The sequence below is a fragment of the Oikopleura dioica genome, chromosome PAR (assembly GCF_907165135.1).
Source record: "Oikopleura dioica chromosome PAR, OKI2018_I68_1.0, whole genome shotgun sequence".
Classification (NCBI taxonomy): domain Eukaryota; kingdom Metazoa; phylum Chordata; class Appendicularia; order Copelata; family Oikopleuridae; genus Oikopleura; species Oikopleura dioica.
In genome coordinates this window covers 16,589,140-16,599,533 of record NC_137293.1, presented here as the reverse complement: position 1 = coordinate 16,599,533, position 10,394 = coordinate 16,589,140, and the positions used below count along the sequence as shown (strand labels likewise).

Below are 10,394 nucleotides of genomic sequence, written 5' to 3'. Positions count from 1 at the left end.
TTGATAATTACACAACTTTTAAAGCGATTATCAAGCGTGTTTAGTAAGCTTTTATTGAAAAGAATTTCTTCAAGGCTTCAAAAATCTGATGCAAAAAGATTCTCATTGGAAAAAAGTGTTTGCTCAAAGCAAAAAAATCGCACATTTGCTTCGATAAATTTAAAAAGAAATGAACCCGTTTGAGGAAAATGAAATTGATATCAGAGAAATCCTCAAAATCCACCGGGTAAGATCATCATCTGATCATTGTAACAACACTGCTCTAGAATGAAAAATCGACAAATGAAGCTCAAACGCGAGAAATGTGCGGAATTTTGATTCAAACCATTTCTGAAGCTGAAAATTCGGGAGGAATGGAAAAAGTGGCGAAATATTTTACTTTGGCGCTTTTGAAAGATGTTCTCAAATTTGTCAACGACGCTAGAAATTCGGAAAAGGTCGATCTTGAGACGAAGGCGGACATGGTTGCCATCATGCGGGATGAAAACAAGAGGAGGACTCTATTAGAGCAATACAAGGAAGGTTTCAACTCACTTTTCTTTATTTTTTCAACATTTGAAAACTTCACTAAGAAAGACAGAAACAAATCTAACTGGCGGTTGATGTCGCTGACTGAGCAAAAAGGAGTTCTTGAGTTTCTCATCCAAATTTGGCCGGACAAAAAGACCAACCCTTTTCTGCCACTTCATCCGATCGAAGGAAGCCTAGCTCGACTTCTATCTGAGCGACAAAGTAACAGTTATTTGACAGCTTTTGAAAACGGAAATTTATAGAACTGGATTCGATTGATAAAAAAATTGCAATTTTGTGCTCAACCGCCGAAAAGTGTCATATGAAAGATGATGATTTGAGAGAAAAGCTGAATGAGATTCTCGCTGGAGAAGATGAAAAATCAGAAGATCTTCCTCAGAATCCGAAGAATACCCTTGCTCTAGTTGAATTCAAGGTTCTTTCTCTAAACTTGAAAATTTCTGAAGTGTTTTTAGCGCATAAAAGTCGCATATATCGACAATCTCTTCGCTCGAATTCAAGATTTGCTTCTTGAGCTCAGCGAAAAACTTCGAAAGTTCGAAGTGACATGGAAGCGATTTTATCTTCTCCTTCGAGAAAAATTTGCAAAAATAGGCGAGGAAGAATATGTCGAGCACATTTTACCGAATCTTTCAGGTTTTCGACAGTTTCTATTCTCATTTCTAACGATGAAATTAAGACTATTTTGTTATACGAAAAAGACGGCGAGTCATTGCAAATTCCTCTTCTACAAATTTATCGTTAAAAGTAAAAATATAAGAATGCATTGAATTTTCCAAATTTCCAGGATCTAGGAAAACGAAAGCCCTGCGAAGAACTCCCCGAACTCATCAGAGAACTCTCCGAAGAACTGGGAATCATCGTGACAGCAACCCAAGAAGCAGAAATAAAAATCGAAGAACTAATTCAACAACGACCACTGATGGAGAAATATTTAGAGCAAGAAATTCCTGACTACTCGAGACGAATTTATGCTCTTTACAAAATTGACCAGAACTTTTTGGAAAGTGAAAATTGCTCTGCCGCACTTGACATTGTTTCGCGAATGTGGACGAATATAGAAACATGAGTTTTGATTTGTGATTTGATTTTTACGCAGGAAATGTCAAAAAAGTTCTGATTCGAACTGCAGTTGTCAGCAGAGCCTACAAGCAAATATTTGCACCAAGCGCATGAGCAGCAGAATCAGTCGTTGCTTCGTTTCACAGTGGAATCTGCCGTGAGAGAAATAAGCTTTTTATCAACCAAAATGCCAGAGAGTCTGTTTCGGTTACAAACGTTTAAAATTTTAGTTTGAAGATTGATTTTGTAACTTTTTGAAAGAAAGACGGAAAATACGCGAACATCGACGTTGCGCGTTTCGAAACGGACCAGGGAGTGACGACGGCTTTGGACACCTCGACGGGAGAGACTGTCATCGTCAAGGCGATTCTGCTTCAAAACGCTAGCCATTGGAAAAGCACCCAACAAGAAGCGGCGACTCTTCGACAACTCGGTAAGTTTATTTTTTACTCTTGCGGGGAAAGAGACAAAGGCAGCATTTGAAATTTTTCAGACCACGTGAATGTTGTCCGATTTGTCGATTTCCTCGATCGGCACACGCCAGAATGGGCCTTTGGCTCCATGTGCTTCATCATCATGGAGCACTGCGCTGGTGGAAGCCTTGTCAATTGGATCGAGAAGATGAAGGACGCCCAACGACGAACAACGCTGGACGAGGCGAGGATCATTGGCGCGCAGCTCATCTCCGCTCTGAGCTACTGCCACGAGCGGAACAAGCTGCACATCGATTTAAAGCCAGCAAATGTGTTCTTGCTCGGCGATTTTATTACAGTAAGCAAATATCATTCGAACTGTAAATTAATGAAAATCGAAGGTAAAACTGGGCGACTTCGGCAGCGCGGTTTCGATCAGCTCCGTCCATCGAACTGTCACGACTAGGGTTCGCAATCAAATAATTTCAAAATTTAAAATTGCTCTAAAAATAACCGTTTTCAGGATTCCCCCCTTTTCAATCATCAAGATTTCATTTCTGAAATCAGAATTTAATAATCTTCAGTAGAACTCGAGATATGGCCCCGGAAAAAAGAACGAATTTCATCGGCGCGGGCTGCGCGCTGCCCTGTATGGGTGGCGCCCGAGTGCTGAAGCAAAGCGCCGAGTCAAACTCTGGCCCAAATCAATTTCACTTGTTCTATTTTCTTTTTTTTTATGATAATAAAATTAATAATTTAATAACTTTAATTAAAAAATATTAGATAAATTAATAAAATATTTAATAATAACTTAACAAATAAAGTTAATAATAAAAATTAAAAAAAAAATAAATATAAATTATATAAATACTCATAATTTAAATAAATAATAAAAAAAAGCATTAATAAACAGAACTCACTCACTTTAGGAGTGTCACATTGATAAAAATAATTTTCTTGAAATCGCTTTCACGAAGAGGTACCCCGCTGTGTTTGCTTTACGATGGACGCCAGAATTTCATGCTTTGTAACATCATGTCAAACCACGTGCTCGGTCATGTGACTGGATATCAGCTAATAACATGCGCAGCTTCATCTCAATATTGGGGATTTTCTTGAATATGTCGTCACAACTGGGTACCCTGCTGTGAATGGCTTATCATCGTCGCCAGAATTTCACCTTCTGTCACATGATGTCGAAGCACACAATTAGTCATGTGACCAGATATCAGGTCAAAACAAGTGCAGCTTCATCTCGATATGGGGGATTTTCTTGAAGATGTCGTCACGACTTGGTACCCTGCTGTGAATGGCTTATCATCGTCGCCAGAATTTCTCCTTCTATCACATGATGTCGAAGCACACAATTAGTCATGTGACCAGATATCAGGTCAAAACATGTGCAGCTTCATCTCGATATGGGGGATTTTCTTGAAGATGTCGTCACGACTTGGTACCCTGCTGTGAATGGCTTATCATCGTCGCCAGAATTTCTCCTTCTATCACATGATGTCGAAGCACACAATTAGTCATGTGACCAGATATCAGGTCAAAACATGTGCAGCTTCATCTCGATATGGGGGATTTTCTTGAAGATGTCGTCACGACTTGGTACCCTGCTGTGAATGGCTTATCATCGTCGCCAGAATTTCTCCTTCTGGCACATGATGTCGAAGCACCCACTAAGTCATGTGACCAGATATCAGCTCAAAACATGCGCAGCTTCATCTCGATATGACCGATTTTCTTAAATATGTCGTCACAACTGAGTACCCCGCTGTGAATGCCTTATCCTCGTCGCCAGAGTTTCTCCTTTTCTCACATGATGTCAAAGCACACAATTTGTCATTTGGCCGGAAATCAGCTCAATACATGCGCAGCTTCCCTCCACACTACTGATTTTCTTGAAGATGTCGTCATAACCGAGTTACCCCCGGATTCACCTCAACACTGACGATTTTCTCAAATATGTCGTCCTTAATGGTATCACCGATGAGAATGCCTTATAATCGACGCCCGAATTTTTCCGTTTGTCACACGAATATCGAGGAAATGTTTAGTTTTTTGACCAGATATCTTTTCTATACATGCGCAGCTTCACCTTGATACTGATGATTTTCTTTCTATGATCAACCTACCCTGCTATGTGACAAAAGAAAAATATCTGGCATCGACAATAAGGCTTCCACAGCAGGGTACCCAGTTGGGCCCACGTATTCAAGAAAATCGTCAGTATCAAGGTGAAGCTGCGCATCAATTGACCTGATATCCAGTCACATGACTCAACAGGTGTTCTCGAATCATGTGACAAAAGGAAAAATTCTGGCATCGATGATCAGGCATTCACAGCGGGGTACTTAGTTAGGACAACGTATTCAAGTACATCGTATGACATGTTTATGTCCGACAATATTGCTTTTTCCACAATTTTTCGACAATTTGTTATCAGATATGAATTTATTATGCTCTTGTCTTTGTTTTTAAGATAAAAACAGCAAATACCTCATCAAAAATTACAAGAAATTTAAAGTTGACTATGCTTAACTTATGGAACAACGATTGAGACAATGTATTGAAGAAATTTGTCAGTATCACGGTGAAGCTGCGCATCAATTGACCTGATATCAAGTCACATGACTCAACACATGTTTTGCAATCATGTGACAAAAGGAAAAGTTCTGGCATCGCTGATTAGGCATTCACAGCGGGGTACCCAATCTGGCCAACGTATTCAAGAAAATTGTCAGTATCAAAGTGAAGCTGCGCATGTATTGACCTGATATCCGGTCACATGACTCAACACGTGTTCTGCAATCATGTGACAAAAGGAAAAGTTCTGGCATCGCTGATTAGGCATTCACAGCGGGGTACCCAGTTGGGACAACGTATTCAAGAAAATCGTCAATATCAAGGTGAAGCTGCGCATGTTTTGATCTGATACCTAGTCACATGTTTCAACACATGTTCTGCAATCATGTGACAAAAGGAAAAGTTCTGGCATCGCTGATAAGGCATTCACAGCGGAGTACCCAGTTGGAACAACGTATTCAAGAAAATCGTCAGTATCAAGGTGAAGCTGCGCATCAATTGACCTGATATCAAGTCACATGACTCAACAGGTGTTCTCAAATCATGTGACAAAAGGAACAGTTCCGGCATCTATGATAAAGCATTCACAGCGGGGTACCCAGCTGGGACAACGTATTCAAGAAAATTGTCAGTTTCAAGGGGAAGCTGCGCATAAATTGAGCTGATCTTCGATCACATGACTTGACATGTGATCCGAAATTATATTATAAGGGGAGAAATTATGGCTTTGATGATAAGGCATTCTCAGCGGGGTACCCAGCTGTTACTACTTAATCAAGAAAATTATCGATAACAAAGTCAAGTCTTATGTGTCTTATGTGTCGTGCTCACATCCTTTTATATGAATAAATACATAGTGTGATATTTTTGAAAAGAGAGAAATAGTTCTTATTATTATTGGTTTATATATGCATGTATCGTGATTTTTTCTGCTGATTCGACAAATTTTTTAATGATAAGTATTATGTCATCATTAAATTTTCCATTGTTTTATATTTTTATAGCCGTTTGTTTTATTATTATTCTGTTTGTACAGATAAGAAATCTTCTTTGTTCAGCATATTTCATATTTTGAATTTCGCGCACTTTTTTCTAAACAATAATTTTTTAATTTCCAAGTACGATCCACCAACCATTCCAAATCGCTTGAATTTTTGACAGGAGGGTTATTTTGCCTGTATAAATGTATGGTCGAGGTTGCGAAATCGTAGAACACCTGTGACCCAAGATATTGATTATTTTCCGGAATTTCTAGCTCATAATTTGTTTGTTTGTTTATTTTTCTCATTTTTTTTCGATTTTTAAGATTCCCTTATACCGATTTACTATACTAAAATTCAATTTTATTGTTATTCAAGATGGTCAAAATTATTTGATTGCGAACCCTAGTCACGACAAAAAGTGGAGATTCAATCAACTACACTCCTCTCTACGCTGCTCCAGGTAAGATGAAAGGGAATTTTATAAGTTAAAAGATTTATAAGTTAAATATTTTGTTAAAGAAATTCTTTCTGGAGAACATGTGGAGAAGTCAGCGAGGCTGGACGTCTGGGGCTTTGCTCTCATTTTGCAGGTTTTTTGGTTATTTTCGAGTCAAATTTCATCTGTTTCAAAGGAGTTATTGACCTTGGAGCATCCATTTGGCCGAGTCAATGGTCAGCCCGCACTGTTTGCTGAAATTCGTAAGTTCACTTTTTGAATTCTTGAATTAAATTTTTCAAATTCCTTAGAAACGAACATTCAAAAAGGAAATCGCACTTCTCTTTTCGAAGCCTTCGGCGAAACAGATGAATTCGAAGAATTTGAGATTCTTCTTGAAAAATGCACTCGTTTGGATCGAAAAAGACGGCCAAGAAACGCGATCAAACTCCGGGATGAGAATCTCTTCGTTGATTTCTTAGGGAGAATCGAAAACGACGAGCGACCGAGCAGCATCGTTCCTCCACCTTTTCCGAATGAGAATGACGAAGTTGAACGACTCAAGGAAGAGATTCAGCGAAAAGATAGAACGATTCAAGAACTGCAGAATCGACTTTATACTTTCAACGAAATCATGGAAGATCGACTGAAAGAAGAAGCGAAAGAAAAAGATGCGAAGATCGCGAAGCAAAATCGAGTGAGTATTTTAATTACTTCAGATATTTATAGTTTTGATCTTACTCATCTTTAGGAAAATTTGCAATTGAAAGAAGAAAATGGAAATCTCAAGCGAGAACTCGCCAAATTGAAAAAAATCAACAACGAGCTTGAAAAGAATTTTGAATATTCGAGGCAAATGATCGACCAGCTAGAATTGGTAAAAAAAAGATTTTCTTGGAAATGTCTATACGAAATTCTAGCGAAACGAGTCAGAGAAGAAAAAGCAACGAAATGAGCTGGAAAAAGCGAAACGGGAAATTGAAAATCTTGAGTCGATTTTGAAAGAAGAAAAAGAAAGAAATCGAGGAGAAATTGAAAATCAGAAAAGGGAAATTGAGAGATTGGGGCGAGAATTGAGAGAACAGCGGAAAAACCATCAGCCAGTTTCGAAAAAGGAAGAAAAAAGGGTTGAAGCAAGAAATAAAGAACTGAAGAAGATGAGGGAGAAGTTGGGGGCGATCGGTGGAGCGGGCGAGTTCTTCGGAAACGAAAAATGGACTAGTGATGGTGGAGTGAGAGGACCAATGGAAGAAGGAGAATTGCAAAAGTGCTGAAGCTGGTCGCGCTTGGAGAAAATACGATAAATCTCAAGGAAAGAGGGTTTAAATGTTCTTAAAGCTAAAAAGAATATCGAAAAACTCTTCGACAAGTTTCATTATTTCAATAATTGGGAGGTCGCGGAACAAGGATGGCACTTGAAATTCAAAAGTGCTGATGAATATTGGGGAGAAGGAGATGGCTGGTTCTATTTATCAATCTGGAACAAAGGTAAAAAATGAAAATTTCAATTTTTAAAATTTTATTTCAGAAGGCGGCGGAAGATTCAAAGCTGTCGCGCAACAAATTGATGGTAATGATGGTGAAGAACGGAATTGGCAAGAAATCGAAAGCGAGGCGGATGGACAGCGACAAACTATCAAGTACAAAATGGAAGCTGCTGATTTTGATTATGTCAGATTTAATATTAATTTTCTGTAAATAAAACTGCTAAAACAAAAAGCATCATGTTTTTTGTAAAATTTTTCTCGTGAGATTTTGATTATTGAAAAAAAATGATTGCTTTTATTCTGTTTAAAAATTTTATATGTTTCGGGCTAAATAAATGAGAGGTTCGATTTTCCGTAAATTCGATTTTCCGTGAGTTACGAGAAAATTTAGACTATTTTGGAGTCATGGAAATGTGAAAGAAAACTTTGACTTGGGCTTTCGAATCTATCCAAAGTCGAGTTGAGGAGCAGTCCTCGCCGTTTATTACTAAGGAAATAACGTTGATCATCTAAAAATTGAAGAAAAAAGTTCTTAGCGAAGGCGTCATGATCGAAAATCTTATCGAAAACTTTGTTCGTATCGAAGTTTTTTGATCACTTGCGCGATTTTCTTTCGCCTTTTCGTGATTTTCCACAGCGCGCTAGCGAGCAAACTAGTGCTTAGTGCTACTACACATAGATGACGTGTTTTCAGAGACTGATAGAACCAACGCGCAATCTTATCAAAGAAAATTCGAATCAGAAACTAAGAAAATAAAAGACGCGTACTTTGAAAATTCTGCAAGGAGACAACTGAACCGTTTTAACCATTTTTATAGCAAATTTTTGAATATTTTAATAAGAAAAGGTTCTTGTAAATAATTTTTGGGCAGCTCTGTTTTGTAGAACACAAACCATTTTTCCAGAACTTTCAAAAATACCATTTTACAATGCAAACAGATTCTTATTCGCAAGTGAGTTCGGGTAAGCAGATCTGAAAAATGGCTGAAAAAAATTAAAAGAAATCGAATCGGACGACGAGCGGAGATAATTTTGATCAAATTAAATCCTCTCTACAAAGTACAGTAATTCATCTGCGAGTGAAACATGATAGGATAGTAAAAGAATCTTTCGTGCGAGCCAAGACTTTGTACTTCCGTGATTTCATTCGAATCTTCAAATGGTAAAGACAATTTCTATTTAGAAATTTTACTTTATCATCTAATTTATATGTCTAGTGCCATTCCTAATATAATTCGCTGAATATCTCTCGTTACTTCTTTGCTGTCACCGGGAAACAGGTAGATTGCGTTGTCGATCAAGATTGATGAACATTGAAAGACACCCTCAAATAAAATTTATGTCAAAAACAGGGACAATATTAAAGCGATTGCCTCTAACTTCCTCTTGAAGACAAGCTTACCTGTTTGAGAGAAATTTTTTCGCCCCATTCATTTTCATTCAAAATCCAAATGTTCATTACACTTCGTTTAGTAAGGAAGTCAATACCACCAAGAGTTGCAAGTGCACCTGAAGGAAGCCCAACAACTGAATGATGACTCAGCCACCTGTAAAAATTGTGCTAATTTAGCGGTTAATATCATATTTATACATACTTTGGATGCGCTGGAAGAATTTTCCATTCGTCTTCAAAAAGAGTTTCAGAGTATCCTTCGTTTGAAAACGGAAACTTTCTCCCGCCTACCGCAGCAGGTTGTCCTTTGTAGAGGCCAAGACCGCTAGCCCAGTGACCTTCCGTGGATGGTAAACCTTGCGTTACATCAAAGCCATCAAACAAATTGCATGCTTTATTTTGTGTTTGATCAAAACATATCAATGCTAATTTAATTTAAATGCGTTTAACTAAGGCTGGAAGAATACCTTCTGTTCCATTTCTGATAGAAAGAGCAGAGCCTCCAATGTCATAAGAATCAATAAGCCTCACAGATAGCTCCTCAAATCTGCAATTTTCTAGCTTTGCGATTCTCTAAAAAATATAAAAGTGGAAATTCCTGAAACGCTACCTTTGAATCAAAACCTCCAAAAAGAAAGAGTTCTTCCTTGACGAGAGCATAAATCGACGAATAAGAAAATTGAGCGGTAGAACCCTCGAAATCCACAGGAGACAAAATATTGATATTTTCATCTCTTGAACCGTCTCCGAAAAGAGCGTATGGCATCGAAATCTCATACTGCTCTGGCAAGACGACCACGAGTTGACTCGGCCGGTTTTCAAAGAAGAAGAAATTTTTGACTTCTGTTTTCTCGTCAAACTTGAATAATCGTATTCTCTTGTCTGTAAATGATTGCAGATTTTTTATTCTTTTTGACCCGATCGGCGTTCCGTTCGTTTTCATTTCGAAGATATGAGACGACTCATCTTCAACATGGAAGACGATCTCAACTGATGACCACTTCAAGTCGGGAAGATCCAGCACTATTCCACCACTGAAAAAGTCAGATTGGCAAGCGAGGAAGCCACTTTGCAGCAGTTTGAATTCAAATATAATTGAGTTATCTTCATAAGATTGAAGTTGTAGAACAGTCGCCGGAGTTGTCGCGTTTTTGATTATCTTGCTTGTTAGAAAAATAGTTCGCATTTCAAAATTTTATGTGATTTCGAACAGCACCTTTATATCAAGACTGAGTTTTCGTGTCTCATTGAAATCCATTTGAAACGAAGAAATGTGGTCAAACTCATTGAAGGAACGAAAACCAGCGTTGGGAAGAATAGCGAGCGGATACGGTGGAGATAAGCTACTTGCTTCATGGTCGGCTCAAGATTTGATAGAGTGGAATTCTAGCTTAAGATTGAATCTGAGCCATGACTGAGGGAGGAAAATTATCAAATTGAGGAACCGCGTTTTTCGAAAACTGCGGGAAAATGTCTTCGTGAAAGGTGAAATATGGGTTG

The 10,394-nt window shown here is 38.2% G+C and overlaps 1 protein-coding gene across 1 annotated transcript; it reads left to right on the top strand.

The window, feature by feature from the left end:
• The first annotated feature begins 169 nt into the window (after window positions 1-169).
• Window positions 170-7,288, top strand: LOC145702137 (uncharacterized). Its single transcript, XM_081779345.1, has 14 exons — window positions 170-226; window positions 267-522; window positions 577-732; window positions 774-946; window positions 987-1,167; window positions 1,211-1,278; window positions 1,319-1,567; window positions 1,855-2,026; window positions 2,087-2,407; window positions 5,985-6,038; window positions 6,098-6,168; window positions 6,211-6,277; window positions 6,326-6,711; window positions 7,100-7,288. The coding sequence occupies exons 1-14, from the start codon at window positions 170-172 to the stop codon at window positions 7,286-7,288; spliced, it is 2,400 nt and encodes a 799-aa protein (XP_081635471.1).
• The last annotated feature ends 3,106 nt before the right edge of the window (window positions 7,289-10,394 follow it).